This window comes from Neomonachus schauinslandi, chromosome 2, assembly GCF_002201575.2.
Source record: "Neomonachus schauinslandi chromosome 2, ASM220157v2, whole genome shotgun sequence".
In the NCBI taxonomy this organism is placed as follows: Eukaryota; Metazoa; Chordata; class Mammalia; order Carnivora; family Phocidae; genus Neomonachus; species Neomonachus schauinslandi.
In genome coordinates, this window is record NC_058404.1 from 35,568,294 (window position 1) to 35,587,622 (window position 19,329).

At 42.5% G+C, this 19,329-nt stretch overlaps 1 protein-coding gene across 13 annotated transcripts in view; it reads left to right on the plus strand.

The window, feature by feature from the left end:
* The window catches only part of TACC1 (transforming acidic coiled-coil containing protein 1), an 85,667-nt gene extending 70,435 nt beyond the window's left edge, over positions 1–15,232 (plus strand). For 10 of the 13 annotated variants that reach the window (XM_044912109.1, XM_044912116.1, XM_044912160.1 and 7 more), the window contains 7 exons: positions 4,671–4,799; positions 6,402–6,478; positions 7,872–7,915; positions 9,435–9,595; positions 10,715–10,821; positions 13,432–13,552; positions 14,635–14,976. In XM_044912109.1, coding sequence (XP_044768044.1) covers positions 4,671–4,799; positions 6,402–6,478; positions 7,872–7,915; positions 9,435–9,595; positions 10,715–10,821; positions 13,432–13,552; positions 14,635–14,703 — 708 coding nt within the window. In that variant the 3' untranslated portion in view covers positions 14,704–14,976. Of the gene's footprint in view, positions 1–4,670; positions 4,800–6,401; positions 6,479–7,871; positions 7,916–9,434; positions 9,596–10,714; positions 10,822–13,431; positions 13,553–14,634 lie in introns of all 13 variants that reach the window. The other 3 variants (XM_044912129.1, XM_044912135.1, XM_021681525.2) reach the window with 2 other exon arrangements.
* Positions 15,233–19,329: the final 4,097 nt, after the last annotated feature.

Consider the following 19,329-nt stretch of genomic DNA (forward strand, 5'->3'; position numbering starts at 1 on the left):
AACCCAGGGTGTGCCTGGGTGACGCAGTGGGTTAAGCCCCTGACTCTTGGTTTCAGTTCAGGTGATCTCAGGGTTGTGAGATCAAGCTCTGCATCGGACTCCGCGTTCAGCATAGAGTCTGCTTTAGACTCTCTCTCCCTTTCCCTCTGCCCTTCTCTCTCTCTCTCTCTAAAATAAATAAAATCTTTAAAAAATTTGAGGGTCTTTAGGACACAGGATAGTTGAAGCTATAGGATTAGATGAAGCTGTGATTGAAACATCCTTTACCTTAATCCACAGTAAAAATATGTTTTGCATCTTGACTAATATATATATGTATATATGAATGACACATCACAACGTATGCATTTGTATTTTTATAAAACAAATTGCACAAAACAGTATCTACCTTTCTTCATGTGATTCACTCTGATATTTTTCTATTCTATTTCATTTTTTAAAAGATTTTATTTATTTGAGAGAGAGAGAGCAAGCATGAGAGAGCACGAGCAGGGGAAGAGGAAGGGGCAGAGTGAGAAACAGACTCCCCACTGAGCCGGGAACCTTGACTAAGGGCTCAATCCCAGAACCCTGGGATCAAGACCTGAGCCAAAAGCAGACGCTTAACTGACTGAGCCACCCAGGCACCTCCTCTATTTCATTTTTTAAATTCCATTTCATTTTTTAATGCCGATTGCATGTCCCAGTAAATTGTTTTCAGGACTCACTGTTAGGCCAAGACACACAGTGATTCCCTAGAGGACACAGAATGAGCAAACGTGAAGGTAGATGGGTGAAGGAGTAGCCTGTGGAAACGTGGGCAGAAGGAAGACATACACAAAGCACATAGGGTCTCAGGAGCGTTGTCCCCCCACAAGGGCCTCACACATTAGTGAATTTGTTTCTGGACAAAATCACTTTTTTGGGAGCCAGGTCACCTAATCCCAGGACAGCCACTCATGGGCCTGTCTCTCCTCATCTGTGGGAGGGAGGGATGCCTGCCACCCCCACCCACAATAGGCTGACATTACACACGCCGCTACCCAAAGAGCCTGCTCATGCACTTGGGGAAACCAGTTCCTTTGGAAGTTTTCTAAGTACTAAGGGAGCACTTTCTTGTATTTTCAGTCTTTAAAAATAGCAAACGGATGATCGGGGCAGGTTGTGTCGAGTGGACCAAGCCTTGGTCTGCACAGCTGCAGGTTTAGGTGGCTTCCCCAGCGTTGGGAACAGACTGGTTCAACTTCCGGATTCCCAACTTCTTCATCCATAAAATGAGAGCACCTATTGGCCTCGTCCGGTGGTCATGTGGATGAAAGGCAGTGATAACGTCAAAAATGGGAGCTGCAGAGTGGTAGGCCACTGTCAGGTGGGGTGATGCTGCCAGGAAGAGGGTGGGAGAGTGAGCGAGAAAGAAAAGTGGGGAACACTTGTCTTTGGAGCTGGCTGCCGAAGAACATATCCTATGTTGTGATCTTTTAAAAGTAACCCCAGTGGAACTTCCTGAAATCAATGAATTTCTACTTCCTAGAATGTGGAATAGGCGTCACATAAGGAAATTGCAGTATTCAAAACATTGAATAAAGAAATCTGGTTCATCTAGCATTGACTTGTTTAAGCCTCTCTGTGTTTCTTGGAAGTGCATTCCTGTTGCAGCAGTTGGTGGTAGCCGGGGCGAAGTGACTAAAGCCAGAGTGCACTCACCTGTGGGCAGTGAGTCTCATCTTGCTTATCAGCTATTGGTCTGCAGCGCTTTTCAGTTAGGAGTCAATTTATTTTTTTAGGAAGGCTTAAACTTCTAAAAATTGAGTTCATTTGGTTTTTCCAGGGATGTCTCTATTAGAGCTCAGTGGCTGGGGTGCTAGTACTCTAGTGGGTTCAAGGACAGAAGATGGGATGAACTCCGCTTGCTGTGAGAGACTAACGGTGCTCATTTTCCCACTGCAAGGACATGAGCAGAGAGGTTTCCTTGGTGGCATCCGTGCTCACTGCCAGTCTGCAACAGACTGCATTGAGTTCCACTGTCTAGAGACAGGTCTTTCTTGGCCCTCAGTTGTGAATGCTTTGGGGATAGGGGAAAGGATTAGGGGACGTGAAACAGGATCCTTTGGAAGGCTGGAACTGACTGATTAGGTTAGCATCTTTATTAAACATAATAGATTACCTGGCCCAGGATGAGATTGTCAGGTCAATTCTTTATGATGGTAGATTCCGTAGGCTTTCTGTGCTGTTGATAAGCAATATAAAGGACTAAAGAAGGTGAAAAGCTAAATCCTAGGATTCTTGAAAAAGGTGGCTAAGATAGGCCATGGCCGTAAATTCCTCATAAGAGCTGTTGCATTTTGCATTTAAGCCGTGAGGGGAGAGGCACAGGGCCAGGTGGAAGGGAGTGATCAGGGGAGGGCCGCAGGCCGCAGAGCCCACTCATCTGGATATATCTGCCCTTATCTAAGGTCTGATCACCTGCTTCCACTTGGGATGTTGCCTCTTCCAGATACATTAAGTTGTTGAGCAAGTGGGCAGACAACTCATGTATCCTCTCAACAAATGAATGAGATGCCGACTTCTAGAATAGACGTTGATGTTTTCCTTACTAAGAAAACTCTTTTTGGCTTATTTCCCAAAATCTTGCTAACTTGAGTGTCATGGGAGGCACAGAAGGGCTGTTTCTTAGAATTGATTTGACTTGGTGATTCTGGCTTCAACTAATAAAAACACAAAAGACTGATTTTAAAATGTATTAACTTAGAATCACAAATTTAACAAAGTGAACCAAACGTGTCAGCTTGACCTAGGGTGTTACCTCCCTGTAGGCAAGTTACATGGGAACAAGAGTATGAGAAAGTTTCTTGAGGGAGAAGCATGGCACAGGAAGTTAATGGGCTGATGACTCAAATGTCCAGAGGTTTATTCATTATCCACAAGAAACATTTCTGATGTCCTCCTTTCTGGCTCTGGAATCCTGGGGCGGTTCTGCTGGGTGCCTCTGACCTTACACAGGCTGCAGTCAAGGTATTGACCAGAGCTGCGTCACCTCCAGGCTCCACTTGGGGTAGAGACACTTCCAAGCTCACTCACGCGGCTGTTGCCATGTCTCAGGTCCTCACTAGCTGTTGGCAGAGACATCAATTCCTTGCCGCGTGGGCCTCTCCATAGGGAGCTCTTCACAATGTGGAAGCTGGAGTCTTTGTAAACTAATCTCAAAAGTGACATCCCATGGCTTTTACAAAACATAGTTTCTTCAGAAGTGAGTCCCCAGGTCCAGCCTAGACTCAAGGGGAGGAGATTACATGAGAGGATGAGTACCAGGACGGTGGGGGTCATCGGGGGCCATGTTTGAGGCTGCCCACAAGTGGCCTCTGGCTCTAGTGATAGATCTACCCCATGATAGAGAGTGTTTCTGGGGGGACCGTGGACTCCTGTCGGCAGAGTGGGCTGCCTTCCTCCAGATGCTGCTTGAAACGGGTGCTGCCAGCTTGTGGCTTTCGCATTCCCCATTTCCCTGGCCTAAGCCAGGGTTTTCTGTATCAGGCCCTTCTACGTGAAGCTAAAGGCAAAATTATGCGTGAATTTTTTTGAGCATTTTCTAGAGGAACAGTGAGTTGCAATGACCGTGAAAAGTTTAAAAACTACTGGTCTAAGCTGACTCTGGACTTTCTGTTCAGTCTTGGTTCAAACAAGATACCAGAGAGATTGGTTATACAGATTCTTAAGAGTGTTAAGATTATTGCCAGGTCCTTGGGCTGGCATTTTGGATGTTATTAGATCAGTTTTTTTCCTATTTACACAAAAAGTTTACTTACACAGGTGGGAGGAAATAGCCCCAAAAATGCCTTTTAGGAAAGAGCAGAGAATGAAGTCCATGTTCATGTGAAAAATCACTACTGTGGCTTTCTGGAACCTGAGTTTACTATAAAAGCAAACTGCCGCACCAGAAGAGAACTGAAAACTTAACAGCAAGGAAGAATCAAAAAGAATCAAAAAAGTGAAAAGTGGAAGTGCAGGCATAGATCTGGCCACTTTGTACAGGGACCATTCATGGTGTCCACCTGACAGCATCACTGGGTCAGGGCTGGACGTCACTGCAGAGCAGCTGAAGTTCCTGGTGGCCCCGAATCATTCCAGGGGTGGGGCGGGGGAGTCAGCGTTCAGATGTGTGTGCCATTTCTGCTTCCTGAAGCCTGAGAGTTACTAGTCCATTTTAGAAACATTTCTATCCAAGGTGACTAAAGAAGTACACAAAAGTAACAATATGTTTAAAAGTTGGTACTTCAATATGTTTGAAAGTTGATACTTTTTTTGGGAAAAGTTACATGGAATGCATTATCCCCAGAAATCCCCTGAAAAATGAGACATTTTTCCTTTTCAAGCATGTGATTCTTTGGTGACCGGTCACTGTGATAATCACACTTTCTCCTTTTTGGATAAGGAGAAAACTTCACTAGGCTGTCTGTTAAATGGAAGTTAACTTGCTCCCCCCCACCCCCATATTCATTAGAGAACTTTTTCCTTTAGATTGTACTATAACTAGATTTTATTTTATTTTTTGAAAGCTTCCCCTGCTGTGTTTTTGTCTTCAAACATGTTTTTAAACATTGTAGTCCATTGAGTAATAAGGAAGTTATTGAAGGATGCTTGGGGTTGGGAAGCTGAAGCCTGAAGGTATTAAGTGTAACTTCTTGCCCCCTCAGGGACTGTTGTTGGAGTCCTCTGTGGAGAAGGCCCCCGTGTCTGTGGCCTGTGGAGGGGAGAGCCCCCTGGATGGCATCTGCCTCAGTGAATCAGATAAGACAGCTGTGCTTACTCTCATAAGAGAAGAGGTAAAGACCCTCGTGTTCTGTCCACTTATCACTCCCTGACTTTGTGAAGCCCATGCACCAGCAGGGAGATCCCATCTCTGTTTGGCTTGAGTTATTCCTGGCTGGAAGTTCTTACTTCCTGCAGCTTGTGTAGTTCATAGAAAGGCCTCCCTGTAAAACTCTCATTGGTGCTGGAGTCCTGGGGAAAAAGCTGACAGCGCTTCGTTATCTTTCAGCCTTGAAGTTTTTTGAATATTGAATTCTGCCAACTCTTCCCACATATGTAACTAAATCAGTGCCTTCGTTTAACAGACTTGCAGTAATATAAAATTGCTTCCCACTTTGATCCATTCTTTAATTAAACAGATCAACTCTTAAATTCCTTTCCTGTGTCTCTTGAACAGCCTCTGTTCAAAACAGATTCCTGCTAGGCCTTTCCTGGGTGATCAGAAAAATATGAAAGACGCAGTCATGTGCTCTTAATATTATTATTATTATATTTCTATGCTGTATTTTATGTGTTTGGCTTGAGTGTTTCTTGATGATCCCACCCTTTTTTTTTTTTTAAAGAAGGGAATTCCCTTATTGTAGCGATGTTATTTTTATAATACAGTGAGAGTAGTTAAGAACCTGATATATAGGTCTTTTAAAGCTTCACAAAATAGCATTACGTTGATAATGAGGGATGTCAGCTGATCCTGTTGTCAGAACTTGGGATCAGTGGTGAGGAGGCCCTACCAAAATCTTGTCAGTGAGAAAAATGACCTCATCTTCCTCCCGAGAGTGAAACTATGAGAAGAAGACTGCCTATTGGAGCAGAGCAAGAATGTGCCTCGTCACCTGAAGCAGACGGGCTGGCTGCTAGGTTCTTGAGATTCTGATTAAAGGCACCAAAATAAAGAATGTTGTTATCAATGAGAAAGAGAGAAGCATAGAGAAGTATAATAAAAGGAGAACAGTGATGCCCTTCTAAGCTCTGTCCAGGCACACGGAGTTTGAGGTAATGATTTCTAAGGGCATCCCAAACAGGGATACGGGTGCTGGTCTGAGGAGCAAGATCCCGCCTTTAGTGAGATACAGGTGCATCTGGCTGGAGGTTTTGAACTTCTGAGCCCCTAGTTATGACTCCGTTCTTATCAAGCCATCAGAAATCTCTGTAGAACGAGAATATGCTGGTCATGCTAATGCCCTGATGCTGTCATAGTTCTGTTTCTTATCATAAGTAAAATTAGTACTTTGATTAAGGTGAGTCTCTGCCAGGCTGATGGCTCTTCTTTTGGTGTCCTGTCCCAATCAATCACGGTTCTGGGCCTACAGAGCTAAGAGCCAGACCCTGGACCTGGGTAAAATTCACAGAGATTGTGATTATCACTTGGAACTTTCCTGGGAGATGTTCTCTTCCCCTCTACTTTGGTGGCTACATTTCCACCATCCTATGTGGCAGAGAGTACATTTTTCCAAATGCTTGTGAGCATTCTACACAGAGGTTGAGGCTTTATATTCCCAATGTAGCTTGAATGTCTTGGGATGCACCTGGTTGTGTGTTTTCAGTTTCCAATCTTAAATTCAAACTGTAATAGATTTCAGTAGGTAAAACCAAGCTTTATCTCTATTATAATTTAGATAATCACTAAGGAAATTGAAGCAAATGAATGGAAGAAAAAATACGAAGAAACCCGACAAGAAGTCTTGGAGATGAGGTTAGAGAGGTTTGGGGGAGGGGTTGGATACCTTTATGCATTATTAGATTTAATATAAATGTAGTAATGAAAGTATTTGCTTACCACAGAACCAACTGCTGAAAACTAGACGGCATTGATATTTGCACCTTAATTTGTGATTGACAGTGTCTTTTCATGAGTGTTTCTGACCAGTTATTCAAATACTGTAGCTTCTTGTGGGTTTTTGAGAACATTACAAATAAGCAGAACCCACATAGTTCTTACCTTTTGAAGAGACATCAATTTGTGTGAAAAAAATCCACTTAAACTCCAGAATAATAAGATTTATTGACATACTCAGTTATGGAGGCATTATAATTTGTAACACTTTTCTAAAATCAGTTACACATGATGGCTTCAAATTTCATAACCACCAAATAGATTATAAAAAGCATGTTAACAGGAAACAAAATCAATTGACCTTAAATTGAGATCTTTTTATTTTTGCTCTTCATTCCCTAGAAAGGAGAGTTAGAAGCTGTGAAATAACTAAAGATGGCATCAAAGAAGAAAAACGCATAATTTATACACTCATACAGTCAGCGCTTGAATGATGAAGAAACATTTTAATTATGCCCACTTGAATTTGTAGCTCTTGTATTACTTGCTTCGTGAGCATTGCTGGGTGTGAGGTCCCATGCTGTGTGTGCGAACAGGAGGCCCCTGCCCTTAGCTTACAGTAGCCGTCGGAAGAAACTCGGACCAAGTGATGGGCACCACCAGCGAGGGGCAGGGGAACCGTAATTTCTCACTGAGGGGTCACAGGGAAGAGCACTCATCTTACTGGAAAGGGTCAGGGACACTTCACTGCACTTCACCAAAAAGAAAGGTTAACATGACAGGGTGATCTTTAAAGTCTTTGAATAACTGAAATGCTTTTGGAACTAGGACAGTAAAATAAAATTTGTGACTGAATCAGAGGGCACGGACTGCCCAAAAGGGTGGATGAGGGCCAGGAAAGCCTGAACTCAGATCAGCCTTCTTAGGAAGAACCCCAAGAATGTCATTCACTTATTTTGCAAAAGATTGATTTGTCCAGGCAGAGTTAATGTATTGCCTTGAGGTCATTTACATGAGGTTCAAAGAGAAAGTGAAGGCAGTTTCTATAGATAAAATAAATAGAATGAAAGGCTTGTTAAACATAAAATCTTCAGAAAAATCTTTTTTGAACGTTAACACATCTTACCTTAATATTAAAAAAGCCCCAAAGCAGTTAACTGGGTTATGTAAATTTGTTCATTTGAACATCATTTAAATATTCATTGAACATCATATATAATGTTCAAATGTTCATTTGTTAATGTGTTTGTTTAGGGCAGCATTTCTCCAACTTCCATTAAAAATTCTCTTCTGATAATAATTTTTTTTTAAGGAAAATTGTGGCTGAATATGAAAAGACCATTGCCCAAATGATTGGTAAGGACTTTTTTTTTTTTTTAAGATTTAACTTGTTTATTTGGGGGAGAGAGAGTGCGCGCGGGTGCGCGCGCAAGAGAGAGAGCGGGGGAGGGGCAGAGGGAGGAGAAAGATTCTAAAGCAGACTCCCACTGAGCGGGGAGCTGGACTTGGGGCTCAATCTCACGACCCTGAGTTCATGACCTGAGCCGGACATGACCAAGAGGCGGACACTTAGCCGACTGAGTCACCCAGGCGCCCCTGGCCTTTTTCTTCTGTGGTGTGAGCCATAGGTTCCATAGATGATTTTCAAATCAGAATATGAGCTTCCACTTGTCCCTCATTTAGATTCAGTTGATTCTCACTGTTTGCAGTGGTTCCGTTCCACAACGTTGCCACAAACACTGAATTAGCAAATACTGAGCCATTGCTTTAGGGGAAGTACAGGGTGAGGTTCCTGCGGGCCTCTGGTCACAACATCTTTATCAATACATAACCTTGTCTTATGTGTATTTCTGTTTAAAGACATCTGGCTTAATGTCAGTTCATTAACATTGAACTCATGGCCCTTAGTGCTGTAGTTTGTGCCTGAATGAAGATGATCTCACGAAGGTATTTTCTCCATAAGGCACATCACAGCCTTCTTGCTCACCCAGAAAGCACAAAAATGCAAAAATCATGATACTAAATGACTGAAAAGGATACTTGTTTACAGTATGAAACAAGTGTGTCGTCCAGTTCAGCCTTAGCTGAGAATGTGCACGTCAAGTGACTTGACATTTTTTTGCCCCTCTGCGCGTGACAGGGAATACACCCCAAGTACTGATTTTTAGTTTACAAGTAAATTTTAGCAAGTAGATAAATTCACAAGTACACAATCCACAAATAATGAGCATCAGCCATAGTTAGGTTCATTTTAGAGGCTAGCAAATGCTTGAATTCTGTGAAAAACTCTCCACCTGGCACCCAGAGGGTTGATGGCCTACTCACATCATCAGTACCCCTGGGTGGGGTCTTCCTTTGAGTGCAGTGTCCTTACTCTGCTGCAAGTTGTACTTTTTCCCTGTGTCCGACGCACTGGTACCTTTTACAAACCAACAGTGGTTGGTGCTCATGCGTTGAATTTAGAAATAACTCTGCAGCCAATATTGTCAGGACTGACCGCCTAAGTCTTTCTCTACTTAAGCACTGAAATGATATTTTCTACGGTCCACATCACCCCATGCCTTCCCAGCGTAGGGCCTTTGCCATAGCTGTTCCTCTGCTGGAATATTCTCCTCCTGTGTAGCTGCTTCAGCTACTTTGCATCCCTCTGAGAGGGGCCACCTATTTGAAAAAGGAACCCCATGCCTCTTGTTCTGCTTTGGTTTTCCCCCATCACTTGTCACCATCTGAATCTCCCACTAACGTAAGTCCTTGAGAGGAACTTTGTTATGTCCACTGCTGGGTCCCCCCCACCAAGAATACAGCTTAGCTCACAGAGGGCAGCTGATAACCATCTGTTGTATGACTCTGCCTTTACTTTTGTTGTGGTTCTCAGAAGATGAACAGAGGACAAGTATGACCTCTCAGAAAAGCTTCCAGCAACTGACCATGGAGAAGGAGCAGGCCCTGGCTGACCTTAATTCTGTGGAAAGGTCCCTTTCTGATCTCTTCAGGAGATACGAGAACCTGAAAGGCGTTCTGGAAGGGTTCAAGAAGGTAGCATGTCCTTTTCCTTTTGTCTCCTTAGTAGTGTATTTTCTTGGTAATGGATCTTTAAACATATATGCCAGAGGTGTGGATAGCCTTCTAAATAGGGGCTCAGGGCCCATATATCATTGGCCTTCTATCTTCTGTTCCAGTGAAGGTAGAGGTTTTCTTTCCTGTTTTCTCTTTCTGTGGTGGTTCAGGCATCTGGCCCACCAGGTGGCGTGTCTTGGTCATTCCCCTCCTAGGTCAGGCTACAGCCAGAGTGTGGCATGGAGTATAGTAAGTGTGGAACCCTCAGACCTTAGGAGAATTCTAGAAATCGTTTTGATAATTCACCAATTTAATATTAGTAAAGGGAAAATTTAGCACTAAAAAATTCAGGCTACATAGTCTAGAAGAAAATAAGTAATAATCTTTCAAATTTACGTGTAAGTGGGCATATTGATTCACCTTAGTTGCATACCATCAATAAGATACGTTTATAGTAGTGAACATTCTTTTTTTTTTTTATTGTAAAATAAAAATGAGAGTGGCCAGTTTACCTAAAAGGAGACTCAGATTGCCATTCACTTTTGAACTTTTTTTTTTTTTTTTTTTTAAAGATTTTTTATTTATTTATTTGAGAGAGAGAATGAGAGACAGAGAGCACGAGAGGGAAGAGGGCAGAGGGAGAAGCAGACCCCCCGCCGAGCAGGGAGCCCGATGCGGGACTCGATCCCGGGACTCCGGGATCACGACCTGAGCCGAAGGCAGTCGCTTAACCAACTGAGCCACCCAGGCGCCCATGAACTTTTTTTTTTTTTAAGATTTATTTTTTAAGTAATCTCTACACCCAGCATGGGGCTTGAACTCACAACCCCAAGATCAAGAGTCATGTGCTCTCCTCACTGAGCCAGCCAGGTGCCCCTGCCACTCACATTTGAATGACGGCCTCCCTAAACTGGGTGTGTTGATATAACTGAAACTTACTGTGTTTTGAAAATTTATACATGAAGAAATTATGTAGAATTTCTTCAGTAAGAATTATTTGTACCTGTTTTCTCAAAAAAACTGGTACATGGCTTGTCACTAGTAGAAGAAAAATAAAATGACCAGCTTCTTTTATTTTAAATTGTCACTTTGGAACAGAATGAAGAAGCCTTGAAAAAATGTGCCCAGGATTACTTAGCCAGAGTTAAGCAAGAGGAACAGCGATACCAGGCTCTGAAGATCCACGCAGAAGAAAAACTAGACAAGTGAGAACTTGCAATAAATCTGCTTCACGGTTCATGGTGTGGTGGGAAGATTGAAAAAGGCCAGAAAAAACCCTCAACCTTGTTTGGCAATTCCGGGTTGCGCTGGGGTGTGTGTGTACCTGTGTGTCTGTGTGTGCGTGCGCGTACATTTTATTATTTAATTTTTTGAATAGGTAAAATCTTCACATGGTTCAAACATTAAAAAGAATAAAAAGATACACAGTATCTCTCTCCCATCCCAATACCCTTCCTTCTCCCCGCCCTCCTCATCACTGCGGGTAATTTGGTCATTAGTTCCTCTGGTCCTTGCAGATCTACTTTTTCCCTTTCTCCCCCTCCCCCAGCTTTATGGAGATAAAATTACCATAAATCAGTGTGCAGTTTAAGGTGTATGACCTGTTGATTTGCTCCAGTTATATATCACACAACAATGGCCTTAACTAACACCTCCAGCACACCATGTGATCACCGTTTTTTTCACTGTGGTGAGACTCTCCCTTTGTTATACAGATGACAGCGTACTTTGTTTTTTTCATTTAGTGGTGTATTTTGGAAATCTTTCCATAGCAATCCATGAAGAGCTTCCACTATTTTCCTTAGCAGCCATATGGTGTTCCAGCGTTGAAATGTGTCATTTATTTAACCAAACCCCCCTCCTGTGGGACACTCAGGTTATTTGCCACCCACTACAAACAGGGCTGCAATAAGGAACCTTGGATTATTATCATTTGGCATGCATTTTGGTGAGCTATCTGTATGCTGGAAAAGGAATTGCTGGGCCAAAGAATATGTGAATTTATAATCATGATAAATGTTGTCAAATTGCCCTCATTCGACTTTCATCCCTACATGAAGTATGAGAGCTTCTCTTCTCCCCACGGCTTGGCCAACAGACCAAATTTCTGGTTTTCTGCAAATCCAATAGATAAAGGTGGTATTCCAGTTTAGTTGGGTTTTCTTTTTTTGATAAACAAATAGAGCATTTATTTTATTCAGTGTAGTTTTGATTTTGTTTATCTTACGAGTAAAATTGAACATATTTTAGCAACTGTCTATACACATATTTGCTTTACCGTGAATGATTCTATTCTTTGCCCAGTTTTCTATTGTCAGTTTATATATTATATATATAAATATATTATTATATTTATGCACTAAGGATGCCAGCCCTTTGTGATATGAGTTGCGAATGATTTTTCTAATTTGTCTTTTGCCTTCTAGTGTTTTTTGACATGCAGGAATTTTATTTTTATGTAGTGAAATTTGTCAGTCATTTCTTTTACGCAGGATTTTCTGTCGTGGTGACAAAGATCTTCTCTGGGCTGAATATAAAATATTCTGCCATGTTTTCCTTCTAATACTTTTATGGCTTTATTTTTTTTAACCCTTAAATCCAGCACATTTGGAATTTATCCTGAGGAACAGTCTGAAGAATGCTCCCAACTTTATCTTTTAACTAAAAAGTGATACCTACTTGTACATTTTGCTTTCTGTCATCATATTTGTAAAACATTTCAAGTTCCTCTCTCTCATTTTCACTCCCAGAGGTACTGCTATCAAGGTTTATTGTGTGTCCTTCCAGTTTTTTCTTTGTGCCTTTACAAATACTACCCAAAATGGCTTTGGACTTTTTTTTTTTTTTTCATAATGTCAGAGTTATAAAATACAAATTTCCTTTTTCACTTAATAGTGTATCATGGCCATTTTCCATGTCAGAACATACAGTTCCATCTAGTTATTTTTATTAGGTTGTAGGATTATTCCATGCCTTTATCGACGGGCATTTAGATAGTTTCACGCTTTTTTCTATTGTAAACAACGCTGCAGTGAACATACTTGTGCACACAATTGTGCAAAGTGGGAGTATTGCTGCGGATACGTTACTTTAAGGGAATCGCTGGGTCAGAAGATGTATTCATTTTAAATCATAATAGTTGCAACCATATCACCCTCCACAAAGACAGCGCCAGTTTTCATTTCCCCCATCAGCTGGTGAGCCTGTTTCCTTGCATCTCGGCCATCATAGAATAAGAGCATCCTGGTTAATATTTGCCAGTCTGATAAATTTTAAAAGTTTATCGTTTAAATTTGCAAGCCTCTGACTACTAATGAGTTCTTAGCTTCCTTTCATCAATTAATTGGCTATTTGTCAATTGACATTTATAGTTTTTAAAATTTCTTTTGTATCTCTTTAATAAAGTCACTTTAAGTTCTAGTGTCATAGAGGTCAGTGGTTAGTGTTCTGTAACAATCCCACAGACCCTGCCTGCTATTGTCCTAGGTTAAAAAAAAAAATCTAAGATTGCTGTAGAAACTGTCACATGATTCCATTTTCTAGTGACATAAATTTTGAACTCGCTGTGGCCTATGAGATTAATTCTGCCACTGGTTTTCACCTTGGAAATTTCCTTAGCAGTTGGGTGTCAATTGAATATTTATAAATTTAAATTGAATGTTTTAGGTCACTGATGTCTCCCTTATCGTGCTGTCATTGCTTTTAGCCTGCGTCCCACAGATGTCAGCGGTTAGTATCTTGACTCCTTAGCTATGGCTGATGACTAACCGGGTGTTTCTTGTCCCTTTATTCTGCAAACAAAACACCACAAACAGAGCCAATGAAGAGATCGCTCAGGTTCGAACAAAAGCGAAGGCCGAGAGTGCAGCTCTCCATGCCGGACTCCGGAAGGAACAGATGAAGGTGGAGTCCCTGGAAAGAGCCCTTCAGCAGAAGGTACACAGAGGGGTGTGGTGTGACGACTGGAGGGACACTTGGTTTTCCTCCTTGGCAGTGGCTAACTTGTGGTGGATTTGGATGAAAGAGAAGCCTTGTCTTCTTTGCCCAGACACTTTGATCCAGCTCCTCTGGGAACTGATGCAGGTGGACACAAACAAGGCAGACCATTAATTCCCAAGCATATGAGTAGGAAATATCCCCGGGCAGGATGCAGAGAGGAAATTGCATTAACTAAAGTTTAGGGGACCAGACACTTCTTAGCTCTGAGGCTACCTTTTCTTCTTTCTTTTTGTTTTTTTATGTAATACGTGACACCATCTTGCCCCTTCGTTGCAACTTCACCCTCCTGGGGACATTGGCAACGTCTGGAGATATATTTACTTGTCACGACTGGCATCTCATTGGTAGAGGCCAGAAATGCTACTAAACATCTAACAATGCACAAGTCGGTCCCTACAACAAAGATTGACCCAGCCCAAAATGTCAGTGGTACCATGGTTGAGAAATTCTGCTGTAGGGAGATAAAATTATCAGGTCCCCATTTCTCACTGTTGAGTGATTCTTGGACTTCATTTTTGTGTGTGCCTCTTATGTTTTTCTCACTGTATCTCCAATTACGTACTCATGCCTATGGAATCCCTTCAGCTAGAGCAAGGGGTTCTATCATGGGGTCTGCTAAGCCCTAGACAGTGTTCCCTGGCATACTCAGACTCCAGGATCCCAGGTCCCTGGAGGTGCTGATGGGCTGAGTGAGGTCCCAGATACCTGTGTTTGTAACAAGTATCGCAGGTAATTCCTGTGATAATAAGAAAATTTGAGAACTAAGGTTCATGGACAAGCTGCAGAGGGCCAGTGGTTACCCTCATCCCCTACTCAACTGAAGCATGACTTGGTGAACACATGAACATTTTTCAGGGGAGAAGCGTCCCTTTCTTTAAAGGGTCTCTGATGTAGAAAAGTTAGGAACCACTGAGCAAGATGTCAAGGCAGAGTGTAGCCAGCCTTGGGACTATTTAGTTGTCATTGCCTTGATCTCAGGATGCAAAGTGGCCTATATAACCATGTCATTTGTCTTTCAGAACCAAGAAATCGAGGAACTAACGAAAATCTGTGATGAGCTGATTGCGAAGCTGGGGAAGACTGACTGAGTTTCCCCCCATTAGCTCAGCAGATCTGCATTTGGCTGCTTTTCTCTTAACCACAGTTATCTTGCCTTATCCAGGAATAATTGTCCCTTTGCAGAGAAAAAAAAAACCTTTAAAAAAGCACATGCCCACTGCTGCCTGTCCTGCTTTGCTGCCGACACAACAGCCCTGGAAGGAACCCTAGAGCATCGCACGGTCCTGGGAGGAGTGGCGTCCGAGTGCCGTCCGCCGATAGGTTTGGTCAGGCTGCTAAGTTTGGGGGCGTGATTTCTCTGTCTTTAGTCCGTTTTTAAAAGTCATCTTTTCTTTTCCAAGCACGTTAATTTTGGGATTTTGTGGCTCCTCTTTGGGATCATCTTCTGTCCACCACCTGTCTGAATTTTTTGGTGACCTATTTAGTTTGTCTTTTAAATTTAGCGTTCAACATTGGTAGTCTTATTTGAGGGAGGAAATAATTTGGCCTATTGTTACTTCTAGTTTGTAAACAAGAAGGGACTTTGAGTACCTGTTTCTACACACATACACACGCACATATATGCTTATAGATATATGCTGCTGGTTTTTTTCTCTGAAGCAGAGTCAAATAAGAGCTTCTCCACACAAGAGCATATTTCCATAAATGTAAAACCCTGTTTTGAAATAGAGTCGTGGCCCAGCATGCCAACCTCAGACTTTGGGGAATTGAAGGTGCAAAGACCCCAGACTCAGGTTTTACATCTGGGGAAGACTTTTTGCCACAGTGTTTCGTTGCCCTGGTATTTGGATACTCCTCAGCCCTGACAAGTGCGGCCCCTTTGGGGTCAGTCCCCAGAGCACAAAGGGCAGCGCTAGCTGGACTCCCTCCAAGCTGAGGTTTGGCAAGTCTGTCCCAGAGCCGTTCCGTCTCCTCTGCTTCTATTTGTTGCTACAAAATCAGCATTGAGCCTTCATCATCTATTTGAAATATGCAAAGAAAATCTACTTGTAAAAGGCTTAGGCAGTCTCATTGAGTTAAAAGGTAACTGTAACCCTGCTAGCAATTGTAAGGAGAAGAAACAGTTGGGTTTTTACAAGTGTAATGCGTTGTTCTTTGGATTTTTTTTTTTTTTAAGGCAAAAAACCCTTTCAAACTTAGAATGTTTAACAAAACGGGCTATAAAAATCATGTGAACCACTCCAAAAATCAGCACATTTTGAATATTAAACAAAGAGCATTTGGTGAGTGCAAGGAGCAGAACAACACTCCCAAAACCAAATTCCTGAAGCTCTTCCTGGACGTGGGTCAGAGCGATGGGGCCATTAACCCCAAGATGGCAATTTTTCCATGTAACGCCAGTGAACTCCTTTCCATTTGGTGGGCAGAACCAAATCCATGCAGTGTTTGAAAACGCTCTTTTGTCTCAATCTTACACCCTGGAAGTCTTCATGGTGATATGCACTATGTTCAGTACATGTAAGTTTTTGTACCTTTCTTGTAAAAACCCTTGCATGATCCAACTTCAGCAATGAATTGTGCCTAGTGGAGAACCTCTATAGATCTTTAAAAATGCATTTTTCTTTAGCAGTGTACTATTCACATGGGTGCGATCTTTAGCCCCAGGGAGGTCCATAATGTCTTTAAAGCTAGAAGTCACGTCTTACCAATATGCATTTATCGTAATTGGTGCTTAGGCTGTATTTTAAAGCCTACTGTCTTAATATTTTGTACAAAAAAGAACAACAGAAATGATCTGTGGTTGGAGAAGTGACTTGACAATCATTTGGGCTTTGAGAGCAGTCACTGTGGTTCAATGTGAGTACAATACTGTAGTCACAGTGTCCGCGATGGACAAGTGTCTCCAGTTGGTGGAACGGATTTCTCTCGGTCCTCCACTACTAGGGAAATTAACTTTGCATTTTGCAGAAAGAAACATTGCTAAACCTTTTTGCCACTGTGTTTTGGTGAGATATCCATGTTTATTTGTTTTATATTGATCTGTTTTAAGCATGAAAGGCTTATAGTGGTCTCCATTCTAAATTCATAGTCCTCCATTTAGGCTTCTTATGTATATAAAAAAAAAGTAGCTGTGTGTTAAAACCAAGGTGACGACAATCCTTCCCTATTACGCTGGTGGAAGAGACCCCCCAAAAAGACCCCAGTGAATGAGGTTGCTGCACAAGGGCCACGAAAGGGCCGTGGTTATGCAACATCCGCCGCTGGCTTCTCAGCCATGGCTGTTGCAAGGGAATGTTCTTCCTCCTCACTTCATAGATGGATATTCTCCAACAAGAGTAAAAATGTAGCTTGTTCAGCTGGCAAATCAAGAGAATATCCTGGGCAGAAAGAAGTATGTTTGTTTTTCTTTAAAAATAAGCAAAAGGAAAAAAAAAAACTTCCAAATTCTAAGAGTGAGAACATAGCCTAGAGTTTTGCTTCAAAGCATGTGAGGGCCATGACTTGTTAGGTCGGCAATAATAAACCCCGTCAACAAGAGTGGGAAGAGAGGAGAAAGGAAGCTGCTGTCCCAGACAGGTTTGGGGGCATTAGGTGATCAGTCTTGTTGAGACTCCGAACCCAGAGCTATTTCTTAAGTTTTTGACTTTGCCAAAGTGTAAATAGATAGTCTTTATCTAAAAGTATTTTAATGGGAAGATTTGGCTAAGACAGACCGAAGAGTTTGTCACTTGCTTGGCTGGTCAGTTATAGTCAGACCTCCTGAGATTTACTTTATTTGGAGAAGCTCCTGGAAGCCAGTGACCTGCCCAAACCTTTTGTTCTGTAAAACTGTTCTGGAAATATTGAGAAGCCCAGTTTTCTCACGTGGTTTCTAGCTTCTTCAGACCCAGCCCAAATTAGGAAGTGCAGAAGCACATGATGGTGAAGAACTCTGACGATCTGGCAGCCTTCCAGAATGATATGGAATCTAAGGGGAGATTTATGTTTCATTTTGGAGGCTAGCTCAAGCTGAATTTTACCCTTCCTTCCTGTCCCACACTTTGTGCAACCCTCCCACAAATACTTAGATATTTGTTAGACAGCCCTGAATTAGCACTGTTATACACATCAAGTGCCCCGAACGTTCCTGGGCTGACTAAGCAGCCAGAACGAAACACTGATTTTCAAGCAAGGCAGGTAACAGAGGGCCCAGTGGTGGCTCTACAGCTCAGAATAGAGTTTTAAAGAGGGGGCATTGGTAAGTCTGGTGTGCTGCGGTCGGAGATGGTTCAGCACACCCTTTTTTGGTGGGGCAGAAGCTCTAACGCTCCCTGTTTATTTCCTTTGGTTCTTCACTACAACCGGTAGCCGTCTCCCAAGTCGTACGTGATTGTTGTCCCTCTGTAGTCTGTGACTGTGCGAGCTTGCTCTCGGACGACGTGGGTTTCTTTATCCTCTTGTCGGGAAGAGAGAAACTAGGTGCTGAAAGATTAAATGATTTAGGCAAAGGATTTTAAAGTAAAGATGTATATATTCTAAAGCATTTAAAAGATAACAGATTATTATTTGCTTATTAAAGAATAAAATATAGTCTGGGAATCCCAGAATGCCAAGCCAAAGGTCTAAGAAGTCATCTTCTTCAAAGATTTTAAAGAAGTAGCATTTTGAGGAGACCTCTGTCCAAAAGGGTTTGACTGGCCTCCAGATTCTGGTGGCTTTAGGAAAGCAATGTATCACTAAAACCTTGAGTCTCCCGCATAGTAAAGGTAAAGGAACTGACACACGAGACACTTCTCTCTAACGGTCTCCTCTGGAAGATGATGTCGACGGCAGCATTTCCAGGGAAGACCCACGCCCTCGTGCCCAGAGCCAGCATTCTGGAGACTAAAGATTGCACTTTTCGTAGTTCTTTGTCCAAATGCGATCCCATTTCTGTGCCTCTTAGCATGCAGTTAGATTTGGACAAACAAGATTCCTAAGGAATGACTTTATTAACTATAATATGGTTACAGCTATTACATACATATATATATTCTGGTTATAGTTCTAATATGGAGATGTTGTGTGTGACACCAGCCTGTGGCAGTCCGAATAACGCTCCCAACTCATTTGGAGGAGGCCAGGCCCAGAGCTGAGGTGTGGCTCGAACCTTCCCTGTATCCCTTCTTCACCGTAGAGCTGTGAAGGTGTCACTTTGTTCCCCCTCTGCCTTTCAGTGGTATCTGAAATATATACAAAGTACGTCCTAGTCACATTGCTAACGGATGCTCTGTGAATGATTTCCACATGGACATGTGCGGATTTGAACTCGGAAACCGCGGCCAGTCCAGATACGGGGCCGCCTGCGGATTACTGGCCACACGCGCGGCTTCCGAGCCATCCTTGTCACCCAGGGGGACGGGATCCTGGCATTCCTTTTAAACCTCAGAGGTAGCAGTAAACCTTTCAGTGTTGCTGTTAGCAAGTGTGTGTTTGCCAGTAGATGCCCATTTGTACTCACATGCCAGCAAGTAGACGTCAGCCGCACATCTGCTTCCTCTGTGTCCCCGCGGGGCGCCCAGGCGCGTGTGAGGAGCCTCCCATCCGGAGGAGCGAACGCCGCGCCGACTACTGTTATCAGGATTGTGTTGTGTGGAATAATCATCTACATAAATTTTATATGCACAGTACTTTCCCTTTTATATGTCAGGTAAATATTTGTAAAAGTTATACTCACACAAATGAAATTATTATAA